This window comes from Anser brachyrhynchus, assembly GCF_964034855.1.
Source record: "Anser brachyrhynchus genome assembly, chromosome: 5".
NCBI classification, from domain to species: Eukaryota; Metazoa; Chordata; class Aves; order Anseriformes; family Anatidae; genus Anser; species Anser brachyrhynchus.
This window is the reverse complement of record NC_137699.1, coordinates 1,168,082-1,194,906: the sequence shown is the minus strand read 5'-3', so window position 1 is coordinate 1,194,906 and position 26,825 is coordinate 1,168,082. Positions and strand designations below refer to the sequence as shown.

The following is a 26,825-nucleotide window of genomic DNA, read 5'->3' as shown; positions in this document are numbered from 1 at the left end:
CACGATAGTCCATCCCTGATAGCCAGGCAGTAGCTCCCAGCTCAGCTGCTGTGTGCCTTTTGCAGACACAGCAGGAAGCCTTGTGCTGTGGGAGCAGCATTGGCTCCTAGTAGCTATTTCTCCATCATCTGCAAGAAGTGCATGGGCTGCCTGGAAGTCTCCTGTGGCCACCAGCCAGACCGTGCTGATCGTGCATGAACATGCTTGTGCTCTGCTGGACTTGTCTCTGCTCTTTCTCAGAGCCTGTCTCTATTGTTGCTTGCATACATTTGCATGTTTTCAACTCGTTCTCGTCTTTTTCTCATTAAATTCTTGAATAAGCAAGCTCTTCCTTCAGTTCTTCATCTTCTTCCTTTTTCTGGTTAGATGACTGTAGGAAAGGTCTCATGTGCAATTGGAGCTATGGCAGAAGTTCTTGTCAATCTATATGTGAATGATCACAGACCTAAGCCGCAAATTCCCCCCCTTGAACTGGTAAGGCTAAACCCACAAAGAAACAACGACTTGACTTAAAAGCAGTGTTTTCCAGAGTGTCATCCTGACTTAAGACCCTGGTTGTGGAGCACCTCAAGCATTATATCTTAGTCTAACACTTAAGAAATCAAATGCATATTGACAAAACATGCTGATGTGCAGATGTGCTGGAATTGTTGCTCACAATATATTCTATTTATATTTTTATTACTTGTCTGTATGAAATAAATCTTCAGGAGACGTTTATTAAATGTAATTACTGGTACAATTAGTAATAGAAGGTAGCTGTTAATCAAGGTGGCTTCTAAAAGAAAGGTTTGTACAGTGCATGTTTATGCAATTATTTTTAACATACAAATGGTGAATCACCATGCTTCATTTTGAAGAAAGCTATTTTTATATTCTGACGCTATCCTGTGTTAAATTCAGAAGCAGTCTCTGGACAGAGCCTCAGGTTCTTGCCCCATTCCCTATTGTCCGTCTCCTGCATCCACTGCTCAGAGATGTCAGGTATTGGGAAGCTAAGTAAGGTGATGTGTTGCAGTGATGATAATTACGTATTAGCCAGCACTAAACTCGGATTGCTTCCACTTTACTGTAACTATTTGACCTGTTCTGTTAACATCATATTTTGAAAAATGCATTTCTATGCTTTTTCACTTGCATGGTTGTTGATTTGGAAAGTTGTGTAGTTCATGCTCCAGAATGATCCAGCACACCAAAATGAGATTACTAAAGGTAGTTTTGGTTTAGGATGCTCAGCTTTTAAGCACAAGAGTGTGACTCATGACAGCGATAATTGTGACTTACACTTAACATTAAAAAATTGTTCTGAGGCCTTCTTTTGCTGGCAGATTGAAGATGAGTTGTGTGGACTGCATGCTGGTGTCTGTATGTGAGTGGGCTCTGCCAAGCTTGCACCTCCACTTTCCCAAGCATGGCACCCCTCACGAAGTGAGGAGAAGAAGGGGAGGTGGTGGCAGCTGTGGTAGAGCCAGGATGCTCATCTGTACTGACCTATACCCAAGCAGAATACATAATGCAAAATAACTTCTTCATACCTGTCTCTAATAAGAAAGGGGAAGCTCAATGGTGTCTAGTCTATTTAATTCATTTTTCTGTGTCTTTTGCATGTATTATTATCCACAAAAGATAAGGTTTGTTGCAATAAAAAAAGAAAATCAAGTTAACTGACCAAATTCAACAAAAACTTTGAACATATTTCATGTTGTTGATACGGGTCATATTTTAAAATCCAATGTATTTATAGTATGCTGAAAGTCCATGGTAGGAATGAAGCTGATTTTTAAAATAAACCAAGCCCTAGCTTGGGCTGTTGTCTCAAAAGAAGCATGGCTGAGAGGAGGAAGCACATCTGCAGGTGATGGACATGGTGGTGGTTCAGACACCAGTATCAAAGACTGTCACGTTTTTCGTTCTTGACTTTTAAAGCACAAGCCTACGTTTTCCTCAGGGGTATGAGCTCGGTACTACTGAGCTGAACTGAGCCTTCAGGGCTTCCTTAGCTTCAAACGAATCTCTGTTCAAGACTGGCAAGGTCTGCCTTTGCCCTTGTCTGAGAAGCACTGCTGCCTGCAGCCATGAGGGGAAGTGCCTGGGACGGCATGGCACAGGTTGCTGAATGAGCGTGTGGGGCTGATGCTGCTCTTGGACCTGAGTAAACATGAGGTGCAAGTCCAGTTACAAGCTCACCCCTTCAAGTCCTTGTGATGTCTGATTTATGAGTTGCTGTGTAAACCTACGGAATTGCAGCCAGAAAGTAATAACTAAATAAAAAAGCTGACTGATGCTTATTGTAATTGTATGTGCGGTGGGGGGGCTGCATAAAACTTCAGGCAGCTAAAGCAGCTGCCCACTTTAATAAGAATTTCTATCTGGGCGTCGTGCAATGGCTTCATATGCATTTCTATTTTTATCTTTTAACAGGGATCTCTGCGAAAAGAATTCCCTCAGTCTATTGGGGGGAGTGACATTTGTTATTTCTGCAAAAAACGGGTATATGTTATGGAGCGGCTGAGCGCAGAAGGCCACTTCTTTCACAGGGAATGCTTTAAGTGTGAAATATGTTCTACAACACTCCGTTTAGGAATTTATGCCTTTGATGTTGAAGAAGGTAATACAGGAGCTATTTAAGAATATTTTAAAATGTCTGAGTATTGATGCTTTTAATGGAACTGGAGGCAAAAGGCCTGGCCAAGTAGTTCAGTCAGGAGGAGGTCAGCCAAGTATGTTGTTTGTGTCCATGCTGATCTTTGAGGCCTTGTACTTGCAGTTCTAGTCTTTCAAAAGAAGCCGGCTGGGACAGACCTGAGCTTTAAATGAAGAAATCAGCAGTGGAAACTAAGTCCAGGAACAAAAATACAGTTTGTCCAATTACAGGTCAAAATCAGGGGGTAGGGGTGGAAAGGTGTTTTTTCTCTGACTGCCAACAATACAGGGCTGTCCTCATCTCTCACTTATTACTGGCCATTAAATAAAGTGACTTGATAAGGACAAGTCAGAGCAGTAGCAAACTTAGACGGGTGAATATTCTTTCTTTCAAGATGTTCTGGCTCAGGAGGTGAAAGCGGTAGTAGTGGCCAAGCAGCAGTGCCATTTATTCCAGTCAGCTGTAGGGCAGGAGGTTCAGATCTTGGGCTTGTGGCCTAGGGCTTGTGGACGGGGGATTATTTGGTTTTGTTTGGTTGCTTTTTTTATTTATTTAGAGGGAAATTATTGCTGTACTTAAATTTTCTTGCTATTTCTAAATGATTTGAGTATATCTGAGTATCAACCTGATCTCCTTCCACAGAAGGATTAACATCTCAAGGATGGTTCTTTTGCAGTCCAGAGAGTCTTCAGCAAAGACTTTCTTGAACTGGTTATTTGACTTTGCTGCTTAATGTCTTTCATTGGTATATGGCTTGGTATTCATAGAACTTTGCTCTTGTGCTATATATTAATCCTAAACCTGTTTGGTAGGTGAATAAAAGGCCTTACCTTATTTAACAAATGTGCAAAACTGCATACTGTAAAAGAAACCCATTCAAAGCTGTAGGCAATGTGCAGAGCCAGTGGCCAGTTTTCTATTCCTTTTGCTGGCCAACTATTAAACATCCTGATTTCATCTTTAATAGACAAAATAGTGGGTTTTCAATGTGTGGTTTTAAATGTAAAAAGTCACATCGTTTACTTTTTTCTTTTAGGTAAATTTTACTGTAAACCTCATTTTACACACTGCAAAATCAGTAATAAACACAGAAAGAGAAGAGCGACATTACAGGTCCAGGGAAAGGTATGTATGGGTTATGTTACTAATGCAAGAAATACTGAGGCAGCTTTATCTGGAGCAGGGTACAAAACGTGTATAGTCTGGTTTTCAAATGAAACGAGGTCTTCCTCTGTAAAATAAAGTTGAACTTGAGAATAATTGGAAATGAAAATATATATAAAAACTTGAAGACAATAACAGAAACTGAATTTTCCACTTTAGAGGTATATTTAATATATTTTTAATGCTTTCTATAAGGAGGCAACAGAAGCACGGAAGAAAGAAGAACCCAAATCTACAGAGACCACCACAGAAAGCACTTTAACTACTGCTAGCAGTCCAGAGGACAGGTCCCCAGGTATCCTGACTTCCTTCTTTAGGGGCACTCTAAGTTGGCCCCTTCGGGTGACAAGGGATCTGCTTGACATTCCCAGACGCCTGTCTAACTGGATGCATGGTTTTCTGCACGCTACCAATCTTCATTTCAGGGACAATGCATATAACTATACCTACTTGTATGAACTCTTGAGCCTTGGTGTGCCATTCCTCTGTGCTCTTCTAGAGGTACTTACTCATATGTACCGGGAAGCAGAGCTATCACTTGAAAATGTGCTTGAATGGGCAAAAAAAATCTATAGGGTTTAAATTTTTCTGTGTCGTGCTCAGTTGTGCCTTTCAGATTTTCAAAATTAACAGCCTCGCTATTTTCTTGAGGATTTTTTTTTTCACTTTTCTTGCAATTTAATGTGCGACTAAAACAAACAATAGATTCCTTCTGATACAAGCTAGGTGCAGTCAAAGTTTTCAATATAAAATGTACTGTATGTTAGAGTGTGAAGGGCAGTGTCCAGACACATTTCCAGAACACAGAGACGGATGAAGGATATTTTGTAGATTTTCTTTTCCTGTTTTGTCCTGTTTGTGATAAGACCATTGGGGGCAGGTACATTTTTAAAACCTTTCTCGTCCACTTCTCCCTGCCTCCCCCCCTTTCTTTTTTTTGTTGGACTAAGAAAGAATGTTTGTTCTTTCAGATATTTGGGGAATATTTATGGAAAAAAATGACTGGGTTTTGAAACCTGAATATGGCACATCCCTTTTTTTCTTGTTTTCATCTTTGCTCTGGGTTATGAGGTTTATAACTTGCATGGATGTTTCAAAAAAAAAAGAAAAGAAAACCACGTACTTAATTCATATTGCTCCTGGTCATGCCTTTTACATTTCTCACATGCGATAAATACCCTTTGTTGATAGTGGGTATAATCTGTAATACTAATTTATTTAACATTTTGAAATAAATCTGAAGAGCAAGTCTCAGTTGAGTGAAAGCTTGATTGAAACTGCATGCCAAAGGAACTGGTAGTGTAACTAGACATGACTTACTCCTCAATTCAAGGCTTCCTCATTAGGTAGCTGATTCAAGGAATATCAAGTTGTGGAATACTCATATGTTACTGAAATCATGGTTATCGTGCCTCCAGACAGGCACTGGTCCTATTGTATTTGGAATTCTTTAAGAATACAAGTTTTGAACAAACTACAAAAACCTACAAACTTATTTTAAGGATATTACTTCTTAATCAAGTATTTAGTTCATTTCAATGTGTAAAGCTGATGGCAAAAAGATTAAAGTCTGTTATCTGGAGCAGTTGTTAAGTAAGTTTTTCAGGTATCTCTTATCAAGGTCTACCTTCATCAAAAGATATCAGGGGCAGGTTAAGTACATTTATTTAACAGCAAGGAGACACTGAGAACATCCCAAATTCTGATTGCTTTCTCAGCCTGGTTAGCCAGTGAGGTAAGCAGGCTCCATGCCTCAAAAATACTTGAATGTTGACAAAATCATCTAGGTTGGAAGAGACCTCCAAGATCACCTAGTCCAATCTCTGACCTAACACTAACAAGTCCTTTTAAGTTCAGATGTTAAACAGGAAATAGATAAATACGTAAATATGACAATATGAATAGCCTAAAATGAAAAGCATCTGTAGTATGTACTTTTAGCCAAAATAATATGGCTTAAATAATAGGAAATAATTTTACATTGAGTTTGTACCAAAGTTTGAGGATGACCTTTTAGTGGTCTTAAATAACTGTACTACTTATGAGCTGGCAGGTTGCTTTATTTTTTTTTCTTTTTTTTTTGGTTGGTTGGTTGTTTTAACACAATGTGGGAAAAGACAGTTTAAAGCTGTTTTCTTCCATAGGTGTTAAAACGAAATGTGTGTTCTGTTTAAAATAAATGACAACTGGATTTTTCCTCTAGATACTTTGACTTAATTTTTTCAACTACAAGGATAAAGCTTTTTACATTTTATAGTCCTTATATTGTCTGGGGAAAAATTGTGAAGTATGTATACAGAACTTGAAAAAAAAGCTTGAAAGAATTGTTTAGTTATAAGGTAGCATTTGTTTAAAATCATTTGCCATTAATGCTCAAACATGTAAAAACTTTGCTAGACTGGACACTGAACATTATAGTAACGTGGTAAGCATCTATATGTATTTAAGGAAATTTATTTGTACCTCTTTTATAGCATTTTAAAATTTCTACTTTGGAACACTGTACTTTTTAATTATTTGCTAAAGACAGTAGTTGTTCACTCTAAAAAAGAAAAAAAAATTGCAGTGTGATTTACTGTGTTACTCCTGCAACACAACAAACTGCTAATTGATAAAGTTAGACTCACCATCAATTTTAATTTCAGTTTGTCAATAGCACAGTCTCATGGAACATTTTTTCCTGAAGTTTTCTCCTGCTGTTCACTACAGGAAATTTTCTGCTTTTCAGCAGAATGAGCATAATAGTAAACTTAAAGAAAGTTAAAACTTAAAGAAACTTAACAAAAAAAAAAACAACTTGAAAATCTGTTATCCTAGGAATTTGAAGCAAGTGAATCTTACTAGTAGAAAGCTTTTTCGTTTTTCTTTTTTAAAGATGGCAATGGTTATATTATAGATTTATATAATGGGGAGAAAAAAATCCCTAAATTCCCACAGCAGAATTCAGAAAAATATATGCAAAATGAAACCATTTTCTTGAAGGATCTTAATTATACTACATATTCCACTGGAATTTTGCAGGTGATTTTTGAATATAACAATCTAATTGTTAGATGTGTTTGTAATCTCTTTATCTTAATATTCTGTTAGAAAGATTAATAGCTATTTGTCCTTATTCATGATTTAATGAAAAAAGCAATTTCATTTTGGCTAATTCTTCTTTGTGATCTTTCTGATGCTTTTCTATATAACCAAGCTAAGTTCTGTGTTTTTTTCTGCTCTCTGTCAATCTCCCTCATTACTTTTAGTCCAATTCATCATTCCGGTGTTGTACCCGCTCACTGGCTGAAGCCTTTCTGCTCTCAGGTGATTTTTCCGCTTGCCAGTTCCCAAATTGTGCAACTAACACTGTTGTTTGACAGCATTTCATTGTGTTGGGTTTTGTTGTATTATTTTAAGACCATTTTAGAGCAAACTGTGTGTGTCTGGTATATTAATGGATGTGAGCTTTGGCATGATCATTTAACCTGTTGCTGATTTCATAGTTCTAAAAAACATAATGTCTGTTCTCTCTGTAGAGAATGTTTTTCCTCTCTGTGTCTGTGCATGTACTTTCTTGTGCCTTTCAGGCGACTTAGGCAAGTAAATTCATTCTCGAAAGAACCAGTTAAAGCCTTATTTCTTTCAAGGAAAGATTTAAAATAAGGTCAGGAGAAGAGCTAGCTGATTCCTCCTGGTTAGCATAAACACCTTCTTCCACTGTACTCAAACACTCAATGAGCAAATTTCCATTGAGCTCAAATATTTAGTGAGCGAGCAATGTTTAAGTAGGGTGGCTCTAAGCACTCGTTTTCTTTCATAAAGGAAAATTGTGATATAAAAGGGTTCTGTTGAACAAAGCAGCCAGAGCAACACAAGTTCCATTCCTCCATCCCAAATAACATACTGGGCAGGGCTAACAGAAATAGATGTATGCTATTTTTAGTCCTCAATGTCAAAATGCCAAGTTTACGTAACCAAAGTGTTTTGGTTTGAGCTGCTTTGTTGATTAATATCATCTCTAATGAGGCCCCATTTGCCCTTTGATTAATGTATTTATCTTGCTGCACGAGAGGCTGCCAATACTCTCCATGATAAATTTGTGCAGTTATTTTGTATGTGTTTTTGCATATAAGATCCAGTATGTGTAACTACATGATAATCTAAAAGGAGAAATGCATCCAAAGAAGAACCAAGGGCTTAGTCTGAAAAGCAAGTGCTCTGTGGTTTTGTTTGATATGGTCATGACCCATGGCAGCCTTTCCTGATGAGGATGCCCTTCAAAGGGAAGGGTGATTGGGAACTGTCTTAAGCAGCAACTTGCAGGAAGGTCCAGACGTCCTGTGCCACTTGTCCTATTCACACACGTCAGTCAGGAATGTAGAAGAGCTGCAGGGTCAAGAGCCCCGTGCTCCTGATCTTGCTGACCTGTATGCTTGCACAACTAAAGCATCTCTTTGTGTGGGTAACCTAAAATGTCTTGATGACTTTGAAAGTCTGCTTGCTGTGCCCACCCAGAAGCATCTCTATTCTAAGCATCACTTCATGGAAAAATGGTTAGGACATGGCTTCCTACAGATTTCATGTGTTTTATTGCTAAGCTCAGCATGCTTTGAGATGAAGGTCGTAATGTAGAGGTCTGCCATTTCAAATCACTTTCCATTGCTGTGTTTTTTTACTGTCTGTTGCAGAGTCTTCCTAGCTCTTCCTGGCCAGTGAGGATTCTGTCCTTCTCCTCCTAAATCTTCTGTCTTGACTTCACTTTACAATCTTAATGGAATATTTTTATTAAAGTTTTTAATGCTGTATTTAAATTTTCACATGGAAATTCTGTATTTTGCACACAGTGAAAATTGTTTTAGCTTTATTTATGGTATTTGCTGTAAACAAAAATAAATGTAGTTCTTTATAAGTCTCCTTGTTTCATCTCTTCCTTTTAAAAATATTTCCTGGTGACTTCATGCTTGTTTTACGAATTCCTCTTCTGGTGGATGCTGTTGTAGTACCTTTGTATTGGTCTGACCCAAAGGGTCTCACTGTGATATTATAATCACGTGTGTTCCTTCACACTGGGTTCCCTGACTATGATATTCTGCACTAGTTATTCCGCTTGAGACCAAGAGGTGCCTGGTACTGGGGTTTATCCTTCCTGGGAATGATAAGTCAGTGTTGCTAAGCATGGAGGCTGCTTGTATTGCATACACGAACAACGCTAGTCCTCTTCTCTTTGACTTCTATTACTTTTCCTTATGTTACTTTTCCCTTCAGTTTTGATTTTACATAGCATGACTTTTATGGCATTTGTTAATAAGTTAAATTCATTTGGAATCTTGTATCACATACAGGAAAAGCAATTAATAACTGGGGGTAAAAACTCCATTTTTGTTACTGACTCTGGAGTGCTGCTTGCAAGTTCCCTTTATCTTCTGGAGCCCTGGAAGCTGCAGCTAATGTTGACTTATTATTTGATAACAGTGGCCTTGCTTTATTTATTTAATTTACTTAGTTTTCTTTCCTTTGTTCTATCATGATTTTTATTTTTTTAATTTTATTGTTTTTTAAAGCTGGTGTTCTACTTTTTAAACAGCAGGTTCTCCAAAACAGCTTTTCTAAGCTTTTGCTCCCTATCATCTTCTTTTGTTTGCTCACCCTTCAGCTCTTAAGTTAGCATTTCTGTCTTTGTATTTCAAGGGAGAAATAAATGACAGAAAGAATAGTCCCAATTATTTAATGGAAAGATTGTGTTGTGTTTTTTTTTAAGTCAATTTAAGCTGAGCCTCACTAGATTGGTTTGAATAATAGGAATAAATTTTTTTGAAAGTGTTGGTAGAGACAACATTACAAAAGAACAACAAATGTTATTCCCAATGAACTATTCTGTCCTGCCAAAGAAAAAGTCACCATGCACAGTAGAAAGTTTGCTGTCCCAGGGGGAGATGATTTGCATAACGAAAACACAGTGCAGGAAATGTCATTTAAGGCAGTACTTGGCACTTCCTTCATTGCAATGGACAAAGCAATTCAGATAAAAGTAAATATACTATTCATACAAATTACAGTCTCATGGCAGGTTCTTTTTTTCCATCTTGATAATCTTGGGCAGAGGCAGTGGCATGGAAACGTCAGAAGAGGTTTTTATGTCTGCAAAAGTTGATGACTTGTTTGGCATTGAAGCTTTGAGAGGCATCAGATGTTCAAGCTGTGCTCATAAACTGTTTCATTTATTCCTGCTAAAATAACAGAACAATAACTTGAAATTGGGGTAACGTTAGAGTTTGGATCTGTTGTAACTGTGTTTTGTTTTGTGGTGGTGGAGAAGGCCAGAAAAGTCAAATCACTAACAAATCCTATCTATAGAGGGATATACTTAGTCATAAACAGTCCATGCCCTGAAGCACTAGCAGACAGGACAGGACACAGTGTATGGAAAAGGAATAAAGCTCACAAAATGAGCAGGGTGAGGGAAGCAAGCTCCTGTTAGTTCCTTCATTCTCAGTCAAAATCATTACACAATAAAACTAAGTATTCTTTGGTTTGCTCCTAGTAATGCTGCTAGAGGAAGGGGCTGGTAGATTAAACTGTGAGCGAATTTAACAAACCTAGTTCAAGATTTGTGTATTTCTGGGGAGTCTCTGCTCCTCCAGCCATTCATCCCTGTGAATGGGAGGGTTGGTTCCTCCTACTGCCCTTCTGCTGAGCTCTCCGAAAGCTCTGGTGCTTCCAGTCTCCAGCAAGCACATGCTGTTGTAGTCACACCCCCAACGCAGTAATGCTGTGCCCTGGCGTGTAGCTGAAAGTGGCAGCCGTGCCTAGTGGAAGGGCAAATGGGCTGCTCCTCTGATCTCGAGCTGCCACTGAGCTGAGTCCTTTCCAAAAACCATGGGTCTGGAGCAGGTGATACTGATGCCTCTTGACATAGTCAATGCTTTCTAAGATTTGACAGCTACTTGTTATAGATACTGTTGTAGTGCTAAAACTGCAGAGATGACGTTTGCTGTATCTGGCAGCTTCAGGAATTGTGCACTCTTTCCTCTTTATACTGGTTCAAATCAGTTCTGAACTTTTCTGTTGCCACTAGGGCCATTTGATTTGGAAATAAATGCACAGGTGTGCTTTTTTTTTTTTTTTTTAAAAGCCAGACTAATCATTTGTAGAGCATCACAGCATTACCTGCCTGGATATCAGTTAATGAAAAGCAAACATGCCAGAGTTATGTAAAGGTAACTATCCTTTATTATAATTATGCTAATACTTTGTAATGAAAAAGATCTTGCTGTTTTTAAACATACTTTATTTGAGAAAAAGTACAGACAAAACTTCTTAAAATGGCTTGGACTCAAATGTCAGTCTTTCATTAACTCTACCAAGAAGAATAATTTCTGTTCCTCTCAGTTTCTTCTAGACTGCTGCAGCAATAAAAGGCCAGTGAAAGCTGCTTCTCTGTGTATTCCAGCCTCAAGGAAGGGCTATGGTCTGTGTTTTCCCACAACATTATGGCAATTAGTTACTATAATTGGCTTTAATTCACTTCTTGCTCACTCATTCCTCACATTTCAATCAAAACAATTAGTTCTGAAATGCCCTGAATTCTGCATCAATATTTATGATTTTTGAAGTATGACATGTTTGCAGATGACTTGATTTTTTTTTTTCCTGGAAGATCATGTCACTGAAGATCAGAAGACATTATGTATTAAGGCTTGATCCAAGTATACATATTAGTCATATAAATATTTCCGCAAGCCTCTTTCCTTTTCTTCATGATCTGTGTTAACATAAAAAGAACAGAAGCTTTGATCTCATCTCATTAGGTGGTGGGCTCCAAACCCATTTGAAATGGCTGGAATTTCCAGTATGTTCTTCTGAAATGTGAAATTACAAAGCAATTTGCATGCTACTGCGTTCTTGCATTTGTTCTTTCAGCATTTGTTCTGCAGGAATTAATTCATATTTTATGCTAAGGTTTTTGGTGCTTAGAATCTTTGTGTAAAGAAAAATATTATTTTAGCAGGCATTAAATTGCTGATCACTCCAGAGACTTACACCATTGAGGCTGTGCTCTGAATTTGCAATTATAATATGCATTAATATACCAGACTAACACAGATTGCTCTGATAAAATATACAATTGCTCTAAAATTTATAGAAAATCTTATCACAGTAGTGTTGTTGTGTGGTTTTTTTTGAGAAGCAAATTTCCATAAATATAAAAATTCAATATATCTAATAGGTTTTCAGTTAGTTGCTTTTTCCTTTATCTCTGTATTAATTTTTGCATAGTTTGTATTAGTGTTAACATGCACCATCCTGGATGCATTCAAACATTGTGTTCTTTGGGCTCTGTCTTGCTTTGTACTTCAAGCTCCCTGGTTATATTTTGTTCCTGAATTCAGAAGTGTCTGCTCATCAAGTAAGTAATGGATGCTTTGAAAAAGTGCTTTGATGCTGAAGAACATGTGTAGATTCTGGCCTGGGTCCACAGGGGAAGAGGAGAAGATGCGCTGCTGGTGTGGGGACAGGAGGAGAAGGTGGTGGAAAAGCCCCTTCTTCCCCAGGGCCTGGGGATGGGCAGCACAAAAGCATTTGCAGGTAGCAGTGGTTGGAAGCCAGGCAGGTAATATGGCCCCGCTTCCGCTGAGAGCAGTGTACCCCTCCACAGAAACAGGAGAGCAGGCTGGTTTTGTTTTTTGCCATTTGTTAGACGCAATAACATGGAATTGAATTCTATAGACAAATGAAACAAGCAGAAGTAAAAAGGAATAGACAGGTGGGAAGAACTGAAACCTGTGAAATGTCAAACATAACTCTTACTGAAGTCCTTTTTCAAGGACGGCAGTCTAACTGGTGGTTTCTTGGGTGTGATGAAAAATTGAAGTTTGATAAATACAGGACATGAGTCTGGGAATCCTGTTAGAAGCCCTATAGCCCTCTAGGGTGGATCTGAAATACCTCAATGTGATGTGTCTGGTTTTGAGCTCTAATGCAGGCAATGCTCTCATTCAGCCTTGCATGTTTTGAAGCAGAGGCAACGGGGCTCAGCTGAGGTTATAATAGGCTTGAGCTGGGGTTTTGCTCCATTGTGGGCTGGTAGCCAGCGTATTACAGCAAGACGAAGGCCTAAGCAAGCTGAAGGTGTCATAGTTCATTGTGTTCCCATCTCACAGTCCCACATGGGCTGGGTTTCCCTGGTGACTACTTTTTTCTCTGTATCTCATCCCTGTGCTTGCTTGGTTCATTTCAACTGTGCTTCCACAGTACTGAAGACACCTTCCTTTTGCCCCTGCAGCTTGCTTAAAGCACTGATGTACTCTAAGCAGGACCCATAAATGATTTTGGGGGGTATATTATACAGTAAGAAGCTAGAGAGACAGTTAATGTGTGTTGGGTGTGCTACAAATCAATTTGTGGTCTGCTGACTGAATTTCTTAATGTCAGTTTTTGTTGCCAACTGGTATTTGCTTTCACCATCGGAGCTGCCTATGTTTATGAGTAACTCCACTTCAAAATTATTTATTCATGTCATTGCCTTAGTCAGCAGCTCCATACAAGGCCAGGCAGAGTCCTCTCATCCTGTGAATGAATTATAGGTTGACACAGTTTAATGGCAGGCTAAAAGCCTCAGGATTGCCAGCAAGCTAGGCTGAGGTCCTATGGGGGGGGAGGCACTGAGCAAGCTGAGATTCGGTGTTTTTTGCAGGAGGGGTGGGCAAGTGCAAGTTACTTCTTCAGTGAAGGGTTTTATCTGTTAGCTTTGTGCTTCAGTGAGAGAAAGGTCTATTCCCTGAGCACTACTGCCCTGGCTTTGGGAGGGCTGGCAGCCAGGTGGCGAGGTGACAGCTGAGCTCATCCAAACCTTGTCCCTGTCACAGGAGTGCAGCAGTAGCTCGTGCTTTTCGGCACAATAACAGCAGCAGCACCTGGGATTTTAGTGCCTTTCATCTGAAGGTTTGAAAGCCCTTTGCCATTACTGAATTGCTGTGACAGCTCTGGGTAAGTACTGCTCCTGTTCCACAGGCTTCAGTGAGTCACAAACACGTGATGTGTCAGAGGTGCCAATACATCATATCCCAAATACAGGTTGTGACACCTGATTCCAGTAGGTTTCCTCCTTCCTCTCCCCAAACAAGGCTCTCACACAGATTCACAACATGGGCAGGGCTCTAAGATATCACTGCTCTGGATATGAGCAGTCAGGGCAATCACGAGGTGTTTTCTGGACAAGGCTCCATGTAGGAGCTTATTTGCTGGCCGCCAGCATACTGGGAGTTTTGTGCCCCCAGAGGAGAGGTTGATACCATTTAGAAGTTTTTCGGTCTCTGTTTCTGTATTTTGTTTTTTATCTGCCTTCAGGGATGTTTCCCAAGTTTGTATTAGTTGACATATTTATACTCTGGTTAGCTCAGTAAGGCTTACTCCCCCTTTCTGCTTGTGCATGACTCTCATTTGGTCTGACTTGTCTTAGCTGAGAAATACCACCATATCTTGCTTAAAAATGAATTTCCCTCTCACAATTTAAGACCAGTTGAAGATGAGGAGGGTGGATAAACATGAACACTTTCAGTTGCTTATGGCACAAAAGCATTGACTTGATTTGCTGGCTGCTGCAGCTGGCTTGGTTTGTATTTTTTTCAGATGGGTTCAGTGGGGCATCTGACCACTTTTGTCCCAACACAGGCGGAGGCACATGCAAAGCAGCAGCTCTGAAGCAAAGCCGATAAAACTTAGCAGCCAGCTGGTGGCTGAGGCGGCTGGCCCTGTGCTGTCTGTGGGGAGGAGGTTGTTATTTGGGCTTTGTGCCACTGTGAGTGGCACACGTATGTGCCCCCTCTCCATAGGGAGAGGGAATGGCCTGTACAGCCCAGCTACCCACAGCGGGTGCTTGGCTCTGCCCAAATTTGGCTGGACCCTGAGCCCCTGTCATCTCCTTGTCAGTTGCAGTAATGCGTTCTGCCTGCTGCTAGTTTGACAGGTGGCTCAGGAGCAACAGCCCATGCAGAGAGCCAGGCTGCCTTGTCAGATGGGACATGCTACTGTGAGTAACTGCTGCTGCTGCCTGTCTGTTGGCCCCAGCTTTATTGGTGGGGACACTCAGATGTTGGAGTGATTGACACCTTAATAAATGATAGTCACAGAGGGTGCAGATGGCCCCTCTGGAAGGGGCCTCTCCTCTGCCCTGTGTGTGGTGGCACATAGTTCCCAATAGGTTTCTGCAGGGGCTCCGTATGTGTGCCTGTCACAGGACTGATGTGTTTCCCTCAGCTAAGCAAAACTGACTGCAGATGCACCATTAGCTGGCATTGTCTGGCAACAATTGTCTGTGCCTCTCCGCAGAGCTGAGCTGACGCAACATGGCTGAGACACCAGCACGTAACTCAGTACCCCACCACACGGAAATCGCTGCTGTGTTGGCACAGCCTTTGTGACTGGGAAGAGAAACACAGTGACTCATTCACCTGCTTTACAGTAGCAGAGGGGAGATTGCCTGAGGTTGGACCACTCTCAGTTTTTTTGTTGGTCACAGAATAGCAGTAAACAGCTCTGAAATTTGAGTTTTCAAAAACCCTCCAGGCCACTGGGGACGCTGTTACAAAAAGCAACTGAAAAAGGCAAAAATGTTTCTTAGGATGTGGTGCTGGCATCATCACTGGATGTTGTTCTGTAAGCATCTGAATATTTTAGGCCTGTAGTGGGGAGAATTGCAGTCACAGTGATCTTGTGGTGATGCTGCACTTGCATGCAGGGAGGTCGCTCCTGTGGCATGGCGGGATGGCTCTCCTCAGTGCTGCTGCGTATGAGGACCTCCAAAAGCTTTGTTATGTTCCTGATTAGAGGAACGTAATTATTGCTGAGCAATAAGCAAGCTGCAGTTTGTTCCTCAGATTTGATAACCAGTTAGAAACAGGCCATTACCAAAGAACCAGCCCTGCTGACTGCTTAGCCACAGTCGCTATGGTCTGACAGGTGAATTCTTGCAAATCCACCACCCTGGAGCCAGTAGCTGGCTGAACTAGCTCTGAAGGTCAAACTGTCAAAGGCCATACTGTCAAAACGTTATCACTAATTTACCCTCATTTAGTAAATGGTTGTGGTGTTTGGATTACTGGTGCTGCGAGAAAATAACAAGTATTTGTACTCCTTGATCCTTTGACTCCTGTGGAGCTAAAGTCAAGCCTCTATCCACGTTTTGTAAACCTTCCAGTGTTGCAGAGATACTGTGATGTCTTCGTCCTTCACCGGCTGTACAGACTCATTTGAGACTGATGGGGCTGTTTGAAATGCAAGAGTGAGCTGGTCCTTTGGCTGACTGGAAAAACATGGAATTGAGAAAACCTGGCAAGACACTTAATGGAGAGTAGAAGTGTTTTTTTTGTTTGTTTTCTGGAAAGAGATCTGAATCTGTCCATAGGGTCTGCATGGACTGTTTGGCCAAGCCTGTTTTAAACAGCCCTGACCTTCCAGTGAGCACTGATCTGGCTGTGAGCCCTCAGAACAAGCTGTGGGGACATGGCTCACTTACCATGCAATTTAGCTAAATCCTTTCACTGTAAGGAAAACACTTGTTTCTCTCCCAGTGTGGGGATGATGAGGGAGGTTTTGAAGTACAGACAAAGGAGAAATTGTTGATCCAATTTTTTCATCCTGTTGGAGTGGGAGGGTCAGATGAATGTAGAATTGTTCTGTTTCAGTTGCTGACTGTATTACTATTGTTTAAAAAACTGAAGGCAGCTAGTCTCCATCATTTGTATTTAAAACAACAACAGCGCTACAGCCATGTTATTTACTCTCAATGCAAGTCAGTCAGGAGCTCTGATCAGAAAAGCTTTGACTGAGGAGAGACACTTGCACTGAGGACACCAACGGTAGAGCTTGTGTGTGGAGATGCTGCTGCTCCCAGGACACAAAGCTGCTAAAATTGGCCAACTCTTTGTGGGGATTATTATCTGAATTGAGCTCTTACTGCTGAAGTTAATATGCCAGTGTTTTGGTTTTGAGTGGTGTTCTGCATTATAAAATGCATTGCAAAATCTTTTCCATATAGACAGGCTTTAGATCAATGCATTGTGTTTTCTAGTTGTAACTCAGCATAAAGGACTACTTCCCAAACCCTTCAGTTGCCTTCTGTGCTGGCAACCATGGAAAAGCAGGGAAAGGAGGATTGTTGTTGTGAACAGGGACAGCAGTGGATAGAGAAGTTAAAATAGATGTTTCACTGTTTTGAGTTGGACTTGGGCTTCTGTATCTTTTAGAAAATTCCTCTAAAATAACTTTTTTTGTTTTGTTTAGAAAAGTTGAAAACTGAGAAACTGAATCCACATCACCTGAGCATAGCGTCAGGTTTTTCCTGAAGTGGGAAAAAATTGCTTTTGTTCTGCTGGGCTTCAGTTTGGTACTGAAGTGAATAAACCCATTCCAGTCTTTGTCCGGGTGGGCAACACATTTCCCAGTAGACTGCCATCCACAGCACATAGAGTAGTTGATTCCCTCAGTAAATGGTGAGAACAGCCTCATCTTCTGTGTTTGCTGTGGGCTGGTGGCAAACTGCAGCCATCAGCCTGAGTGCTTCAGCCAAGGCTGGCTCCACTCTTGACTTGAGGCATATGGTTTCATCTTGCTGTTTTAAAAAAAAAAAAAAGGAAGGTGTGAGTGGGCTGGTTTCATGATACCACAGAGCTGCTCTCATTGCTGTGGCAGGCAAAGCCCTTCTAAGCCCTTGCTTTGGGCCAGGTCCCTCCTGTACCACCAGCTGTCAAGCCACCAAGGTGTCCCAGGCCTCCGAAACTGCACAGATGAGTACCATTGCCCTTGTTAATGACAAGGGTGGTGGTGTCACAAAACAGAGTGCCAGGACAGCACTGTCTGGATGCCAGTAGCATAAGGAATGGAAAACTTAAATTCTCTCAACGCCAGCAGCCCTTCAGGCAGCAAGTTACTGTTGTGCAAGGGCATCAAACAGTTCAAGCACCCAGCCGTGCGTGCTGCAGAGCACCTGCTGCTGCTCGCTGAGCGGAGGCAGGAGCACTGTCCTGCTCGCTTGCCTGTCTGTGCCCCCTCACAGAAAAACACTGAAGGGCATGTGAGGGGCTAGAGATTAGCACATTAGCTCCTTGGCTTGCTTGCACTGGCTAGTTTAGGGAATTTGACCACCTAAAGTACTCTAACATGAGTCAGTAGGACAATTCCACTTGTAACTGGCCAGTCGTGGTGTGCCCTGTCTGTCCCTGCATGTGATACATTTGCTTTGGTGTCCGCTAGCACAAGATTAACATCTTCCACGTGCATAGCTTGCCTGTAACCCCCTGGATAAATTAATTAAACGTTTTGACAAAGGATTAGTAAGGGCTACAGCTTAAACTGTGACTGTGGAGAATGCATGCTCACTGCTAGAGGTCTTCGCCACACTGAAACAGAAGATAGTAGGAAGGATGTTGGGAAATCTAAAGTAAGTGTGATGGAAGTGAAGTCAGATCTGATGTGAATGCTATTTTGAGAGTCTGTTCCCTGACGACTTGTCTCTCTCTCTGATAACATCTAGTGCAGCCAATGGAGGTCAGTGGCACAGCACCAGTTGACATTGGCAGTAGAGTGGGGGCTGTGCCCTTTTCCGTCCTGGAGACCGGATGCCCCTTTAGCTTTTGCATTGCGTGTGTTTATCTTATAAAGTTCAATTCTTCTGACTCAGTTTTTTAGCTGCTAGTAGAAAGTCTCCTGTCCTGGGGAGGAAATCTGACCTGAGCAGGAGCACTGGCAGCCCACAGGGTCCCACAGCCTCACCAGTTGCCCCAGGCACAGGGCTTAGTCTGCCCCCGTGCCCCTTTCCATTTGGGAACGGCAGTAAGGCCATTTTAATCTCTTCTAGTGAAGAAGTGGGATAGCGTGGCATGTACAGGCGTGGGTCTCTGAGAGGACTTAAGCACTAGCAAATTCAGGTATCCAGGGGCTTACGTGGGAATTTTCACTTTGGAATTGGGAGCTGAATGTCTACCTCAGTCCTTCTGCAAGAACTTGAGTTTCCCCAGAGCACAAGGGGGGCTGCTGTGAGCCCAGAAGTGCTGAACAATTCAGCTGATCTCCCGAGTGAGCACAGCTAACCTCCCATGAGGCTCCACAAGGAGGGCTGCTGCTGCTAACCTTGCATCTGCTCAGGAGCACAAGTGTGTGCCTCACCTTTGTGTAAACACTCAGCCTTTGCGCTGACTTGGGAGAAACTTGTTCACACAGACCTTCTTCCACCCCCCCACCCCCCCTAAAAAAAAGTGCTTTAAAGAAGTTCCAGATTTATTTTTAAATTTCTCATTTGTATCAGATAATTTTCATCTTCTTTATGATACTCCTTTAAAATTACCTTTAAAATTAATGACAGCAACAGCTCCTCAGTGGTGGAGCTGATGCCCCATTTGATTTGTTTGTGTTACTGTGGCAGTGCTGGTAATAATTAACATGTGGGTTCAGGTCTGTGCAGTGTCCAGGCTTTTGTTTGAATTGGCCACTGCTCTCCTTCTGTGGTGTTTACACGAATCCACCAACAGCTTGTTGCTGGCGCTTGTACTCAGTTCCTTTTTGTTCTTTAGGACTGAAATCTGCCCTGTGCAAGAGCTCCAAGCACTCCATGCGGCTGCGTTTTGTCATGGCAAGGTTCAGGGCCCAAGCGCTATGTTTTAGGAGAGCCCAGTAAAATTGTGTAGTGCCATCAGAACCTACAAAGCCCCAGACCCTTGGACATTTAGGGCCCCTCTGCATTTATACAAGCCGGTTACCCAAGGAGCAGTCCTGCTGTGTGAAACTGCAGCAGCAGCTCCCATTGTTTCAAATGTCCCATGGGGTTTGTAACCCAGTGTTTGGGTTAACACGCACAAGTGGGTGTCCTGTTCACGGAAGCGCTGAGACAGCCCAGGTTTATGGGGTTGACTGCAACCTAGTTTATTCAGCTTCATATGTCACAGTGCAAACATTGACTAAATAAATTAGTAAGGAGTGGTTTTGATTCTTAAGACAGGATGCTAATCTTAAATCTGATTAGTACAGCTACAAATGTAAGATTATTGTGTTCACAAAGGACTCAGCCATTTAGCAGATGCCTGAGAAAACCAGCTTCTGCTGTACAATTCAAACTGGAGAGCACTGCGGTGCCTTAGAAGAGGTGGCACAGAAATGTACCTCCCTCAGCAGACGGTTCCCATTTGACGGTGCTTGAGGCACAGCTGGCCCAGGCAACGTCCTGAGGTCCTGCACCAGCCATGTCCGTTGTGCTTGTCACTTACAATGTGGGTGTGTGGCAGGCTGTTGCAAAGGGACTGGTTAACTTGGAATGTGTACGTATTCGGGAACTGTGCTGGTAATTGGTTTGGGTAGTCTGTCTGTCTGTCCATGGGTTTTGGTGTTCTACAGCTGTGCGTGTTAGTCATAAAAATGTTTTATCCTCTTTCCTGGCATTGTGGTGGGGGAAAACCGTTAATACAGGGGATGGGGGAGGGAACACACGCTGAGCCTACAAGCAAATGGCAAGAAGTTTCTTGGCAGGCAGTTCATTGAACAGCCTATGGGTGCTGAAGGAACAGAGAAACCTCTCCATTGCCACTTGCTGTGACCTCGGGCACTGCTTATTGCCATCATGGGTACAGCTGGCAAGCTTTTGTTAGGTTTTGTTTGCTCTGATTTTCACATTAACGCAGCAGCTTTTAGGGAGAAGGTTACCCTGAGCCATGCGGAGGCCTGTATTTTACAAATTGCCTGGCAGGATCTCTTCCTGGAGAGCAGCTCTGGGGCAGCTCCCCTGCACCCCAGGGGCTTGGCGCAGGAGCCTCTCCTCATGGTGCAGCGGTGAGCTGCTCCTCCTGCCCACCTGGCTGCTCGCACGCACCGGTAGGGGAATTAAAGAGAGCCTCCTGTGAGCAGTGAAGTCTTGAGGAGTTTTCAAGCCAAGAAAGTACATTGGCTTTTATGAAGCATGAAAAACCAGAGCTCACCACAGCCTTTTGAAAACTGCAGTGCTCTGTGGTGCTTGGGAAAAGCATAGTCAGTAAAACAGTAATATAAAAAAAAAACCAACACTGCAAAGCCATTTTGCTCATTCTGTGAGCACAAGCAAGGGAATTTCAGCCAGCCACAGCAAGACCTGTACTTGTACAGCAGACACCCTCACCACTAGCAGCTGGGCTTCTGGTGCTGGTCGTTATTTTTGTATATAGAAGGGGGCTAGCACAAAAAAAAAAAAAAAAAAAAGAGAGAGAGAAGAAATGCAGAAGCTAAGTGCACCAGTTTTCTTTTTGGTGGTGGGGGGAGAGGCAGGACAGACTGGTGGCTGCTTGAATTGTGCAAAGTCAAGGTGTAGCCCTGCTGCCACAGCCTGTTTTGGAGACCTGGTATCACAGCTCAGCAGAGGGAGGGGACAGCGAGGGACAGGCCAAGCGACCTGGCCAAGGTCAAAGCGGGTACGGTGCAGGATGTGTGGCTGCAATGCGTCTGCTCCAAAGCAGACCAGGGAGAGCTGCAGTGATGGGTGGGGAATCACTGCTCCAAGCCTCCTGTCCTGCTTCCATTTCTATCTATTTGTGTCCCAGTTGGTGAACACCAGCAGGCTCGTACCACAAAGCCCAACTTTCAGACCTGGTCTCACCCTGCAGGGCTGCTGGTGCTCCCAGAAACCACTGCCAGTGGCCAAGGACCACCCAAAGGAGAGGCCAAGGTCTTTCCCCATGGGCTTCCTGACTTTGGCTCACCCCTAATGCGCTGCTATCACTTTTGTACTTTTCCTAGGCTGCTGCCAGCCCGTGGCCGATGAGCCCACCTCTCTGAAGAAGGCAAAGAGCATCCTGGAGTGCCACAACTTGGAAAACTGGTCACCTTCTCCAGAGTGGACCACCGTGAGGGTCATCCCTGAGGAGGAAATGACAGAGCACAACCTCCTTGCTATTCGAGTCATAGTCACCAGTGATGCAAGCAGGTAGTTGAAATTACAAATAGGCCTTTAAAAACAAAAAAGCCTGATTTTTTTTTTTTCTGCAGCACTGATGAAAAGTATAGCACATACAGCTGAGGGAGGGAAGAGAAAAAAGGAAAACCTCTCAGAAAAAAACAATTGTTCTTTACCACAACCATAAATCCCCCAAGACATATGACTCATTTTGCAGGAAATCTTCAAACATTTGCATCCCACACAGGGGCCTGAGTCAGAGAGAAAAATATTTACCCCAATCAACCCAGGTTCAGCTATTTGTTTTCCAAAAAATGTCAGTTCAGGGATTAGGGCAGTGGGTGTGTTGTGGCAAAGGTGCATCCTGTGGTGTGGTTGCCTGCTACCTGGGTACCACGGGGCAGCTCCACAACCCGAGTGCCTCTCTGGATGTTTGATAGCCTGCCCATCCCAAAGACATCCAAAATCCTGTGACTCTTGGAGAGCTGTCCAGGGAAGTCTGATCTCTGTGTAAATTTAGAATATATTAGGTATTTTTGGGTGGGATTCTGTGGGAGTTCATTCCAGCCATAATAATGATTAGATTGGTGTCTTTCAAGTAAAGTAGTTTTCCTTACTGAGAATTAAAAAAAAAAAAAAAAAAAAAAGCCAACCCAAAGCCAGCTGTTGCAAACAGAGAGCTATTACTATGTGAGGAAACTCACTTAGAATCTTGAAGCCCTTCAAACACCTATTCATGGTGTTGTGTATAGGCTGTGGAAGGTAACACTTTTTGAAATTAAACTTTATGCTGTTCCCTTTGGGAGGTTTTAAATAACATTTGTGCTCCACCGCATGTGTTTGGATATTCTTTGGGGACAGGATCACTCTCTGCTGGGGCTCCTTCCTTCCTGCAAGGAAAGGAGAGCTTGGGGAAATGTTTCCTGTCTGTTGGAGAGATCTCGCTGCCATATAGTGGCTTGCTGCAGAGTGCCTGCTCCTACCCACGCTAATGCCCTGAGGCTCTTCATGCCTGTTGCACTTGGGCAGCATGCAGAGATGGGAGCCAGCTCATCCCCCTGATCTGAGGGATCAGATCCATTTCCTCCAGCTGTGACAGTCCCATGTTCACAGAGAGGCCCCGGTCCCTGTCCCAGCTGACACTGCCGCTGTCACCAGGATAGCCTGTGCCAGCCTCTCTCACTGCCTTCGTTTGGGGACCATGTGCTTGTGCTGCTCCTGCTGGTGAGCCATCGCCTAACAAGGGGGGGATGAGCGAAATAGCAAGTGACAAATGATATTGCAAGGTCTGAGTGAGCATGGGGCAGGAAAAATGATTAGCTCGGTAAAATAGCTTTTCAATTCATGCTTTAGGTACTTGTGAATAATGACTGCCTATCAAGCAGTGATCAGAGGACAAGCCTCATCCTGCAGCACTTACATCCTTGCCAGCCAAGGGAAATAAACATTTGCTCTTTTAAAACAGAAATGTGTCTATCAGTATTAATGGCATGTCTTTTTCTTTTGCGTGGCACTCTGCCCAACCTCCGTGTGATCGCAATCCAGAAGTGATCCCAACTATCAAAGAGTTCATATATATATATATAAAAATGTATATATACCGCAACCAGAGAACTAACTACGTCCAAGGTCTCCCAGTACCAGTTTGAGCTGGGTGAAGCAGAGGTACAGGACTGGTCAGTGCTACGTGTATGGCACGTGCACTAGCTTTATACTGTCTGCAGCCAACATCTGATCTGGTCAAGGGTTACTCCCTGCTCCAGGCACAAAATCAAGCCATCAGAAATTTGTTGCCTAACCTGAGAGATTTTATTCCAGCCACTGCTGGCAGGCAGCGGTACCCAAACACTGCCTTTCCTTTAGCGCTTTTTCCTCCTGTTGTGTGTCTCTGTCTTGTGGCTGTTACAATGAATCTGTACTTTCTACAAGGCAGCACTATGTAAATGTGACGCAGCTTTCTCCTGCCACACCAACAGGACTACTCATAGGATAAGCTCCTCTTTTCAAAGTAGAGCTATTAATCATCACAATAAATCTATCAATTGGTTTAGCAGTATTGTTTTCATTAAAAATGGGCCAAGTCATATGGTGGCAGACTTGTTTATGACACTGGGAATGCGGTCACATCAGAAGGCCTAAAAGTGCATGTTCCTTACAGTTTGGCCTTTAAAGAAATCCCCTTATTATCGTAAAAAAGGACTAATAACCACCTGCAAAGGTTATTCTCCCACCCAGAGGCAAGGTCACAACATGTGTGACTCTGAGTATGTGTTTTTGTGGCATGCGTTTAATTACATTTAAGGAAGGAGACTCCAAAACTTGCCTATGTGGTGATCTATGGTCCCTCCTTGTACTTGCTGTGCAAGGAGCTGTCCCAGTGGCTCACTGCTGTGTTTCGCAGAATCACAGAATCGTCTAGGTTGGAAGATACCTCCAAGATCACCTAGTCCAACCTCTGACCTAACACTAACAAGTCCTCCACTAAACCATATCACTAAGGGCTGCATCTAAACGTCTCTTAAAGACCTCCAGGGATGGCAACTCAACCACTTCCCTGGGCAGCCCATTCCAATGCCTAACAACCCTTTCGGTAAAGAAGTTCTTCCTAATATCCAACCTAAACCTCCCCTGCCACAACTTTAGCCCATTCCCCCTCGTCCTGTCACCAGGCACGTGGGAGAAAGCCAGAGCTCTCTTTGTGGCAGGTTGACTTCAGGTTTTGTGCTGAACACAGTGATCATGGGTATGAATCTGGGTAGCAGAAATCTTACAGGAATATGTGCCTTCTGAAATGTCCCACTTTCTTCCCATCTCTCCTTCTTTTCCCCGTAGCTCTGAGCTGGAGTCTGATTTTAACGGTGATTCCTCCAACTCTGAGGTGGGTGAAGGAGAGACCTCGCTGCTGGAGCTCCCTGCCTGTCCAAGCCCCCCCCGGCGGTGGGCATCACTCTCCAGGAGCCCTGTGGTGCCAGAGGAAAGCCACAAAACATCCAAAGTTGCTGATGGTAAGCAGTATCCCTGCCCAGGGGAATGCCCGTGGCCTCTCCCAGGGGCTGAAGTCAGCATTGAGGGGGAGGTTTTGAACTGGAGGCTGCTGCCAGCAATGTGGCCAGGTTTTACCTCTTAAGTGTCTTCATTTGGGGGGATTTCTGCCTTTTGGATGATGTAACAGTATTTTACAAGCTCCTTTCTTCTTTACTCGCTGGTTGAATCTTAAACACTTATGCAGCAGGTGGCACTAAAATGCTCAGAGTGAAAGTTTGCTCAGAGCCACTGCTGGGTGGTTTGCTCCTGTGGCATGGGCAGCTGCCGGAGCAGTGCCTTGCTCTGCCCACCTTGGCTGATGCAGCGGTGTCATGCTGCACGGGGACCTGGAGGAGCTGTGCTTCCTGCCCAGCTTGCAGTGCCAGGTGGGTGCTTTCCCACCAGTAAAACACTGGACTGTTACTAGCAGCCTGTGCAATATCTGTGACGTTGGCTAAGGGTGATTTTTGGAAGCACTGGAGTGCTTTGCTCTGTTCAGTTTATACTTAGTAGCTGCTTGAGCTATTCGTGTCTACAGAAAGCACACTGAGGAAAGGATATAGCTGCTAGGGAGGCAGCAAGAGGTTTAGGAGCAGTCTGCCTCCAACTGGAAACTCCTTTCTGGAGCTGGAAGTCAGGCCTAAAAGGTGGACTAAAAACAACCAAAGACGTGCAGCTGCAGGAAGCGAGGACTGCCATGTTTTAGGACTACATGGTGACATGTTGAAGCTATGGTGGACCTTCTGCTTCAGAAAGCATCCCCAGAGCTTTGCCAGGCTCATGCTCTGCTGGGTTTCTCCCCCAGGCAGAGCAGTGTGGGCCTGCATGCGCGTCCTGAGCTGGCAGCTGTGGTGCTACAGGCACAGACCTGCACTAAAGCTGCTCTGCGCTTTTGGGCAAGAGCAGTCATGCTGATGCAAAATGCAGGTGGAGCAAGGGAGCAGCTGTCTGGATGGTGTGTGCAGATGTGCAAAACTGTTTTTTGGGGTTCTCCCCCCAAAAGCTCTCTGCTTGCAGCCTTATGTGCAGCATTGATTTATGTCTGCATTCTCAGATCCTCCCACATGCTGACAGCTTATGGCTGGACTCTGAGAAACTTGACGGTATTTTGCATTTGTTAATTACATCTGGTGTTATCACTCCTCTCTGTGTGGAAAAGGCTTTGTCGAAACCAGCTTTTATTTCAGATCTCATTGGTGCCTGAACAGGGGTGAGTTTCCAAAGCCTGTTAGACATGAATAGAGTTCCTGGATTTCAATGTGGTATACTGACTTAATCTCATATTTAAAATAAAAGGGTGATGTTAAACACCACAATGTTCTAGGCATTCCTGGCAGATTTTTATACAAGAGGTCTATGTGGTGCTAAAATGTCCAAGTCCTTTGATTCATCATCACCCAAAGTGCCTTGGCATGAGGTTTGGGCAGCACTGAAAGGGCTGCTGTAAGGATCTGGCTTCCTTCCTTGTGCAAGGAGCCTTCTGCCAGGCTGTGCCTCAGTGATGGAAGAGCTGAGAAATGATTTTGCTGCAATGAAGAGCCATCAGCATTCATTTCTTCCAGTCCCTCACTACCCCCATGCCCTTCTATGCATTTCTAATTGGAACAGAAAAGAGGGGGGTTTTACAAGGCGATTTAAATGGACTCCTGAATAAAAAGGCCTTGTTTCAAAGGCAGAGGCAGGCTTCCCCTCGGAACACCTGTCTGGAGCGCTACTTTTGAACCACTATGACCCAGCCCTGGCTTTCTCCTGTCCCGCTTTTGCTGACATGAGGTGCAGCGGGCAGGCACATGGGAAAACAGCACCAGCATGAGGGGAGCCTCTCCTGGGGCTGCTCTGGTGCTGCCATGGTGCTTGGGCGCTGCGCAGCCTGGCAGGGAATGGGGAGCTATGGTTTTGTTCTCTGGCTTGTGCTGTGCTAGCTAACGACATCTCTCTCCTGTTTCTGTTTAGCACTACAGAGAGCCAACAGCTTTCACTCCACTGCGTTAACTAAGTATCAGAATTGGAGAAGAAAAATCCAAACAAGTGAGTACAGCCCAAGAAGAGATTGCATCTTCCACTTGCAGTCTCCTGTTTTTTTTTTCCCTTAAATGTCAATTT

General features: G+C 43.3%; 1 protein-coding gene across 17 annotated transcripts in view; it reads left to right on the top strand.

The window, feature by feature from the left end:
• MICAL2 (microtubule associated monooxygenase, calponin and LIM domain containing 2) overlaps positions 1–26,825 on the top strand; it is a 162,840-nt gene that overhangs the window by 107,213 nt on the left and 28,802 nt on the right. For 13 of the 17 annotated variants that reach the window (XM_080593239.1, XM_080593243.1, XM_080593242.1 and 10 more), the window contains 6 exons: positions 2,422–2,608; positions 3,681–3,769; positions 4,004–4,103; positions 21,542–21,728; positions 24,531–24,703; positions 26,676–26,750. In XM_080593239.1, the coding sequence (XP_080449365.1) occupies positions 2,422–2,608; positions 3,681–3,769; positions 4,004–4,103; positions 21,542–21,728; positions 24,531–24,703; positions 26,676–26,750 (811 nt within the window). Of the gene's footprint in view, positions 1–366; positions 475–903; positions 2,400–2,421; positions 2,609–3,680; positions 3,770–4,003; positions 8,703–21,541; positions 21,729–24,530; positions 24,704–26,675; positions 26,751–26,825 lie in introns of those variants that run through there. The other 4 variants (XM_080593235.1, XM_080593236.1, XM_080593238.1 and 1 more) reach the window with 3 other exon arrangements.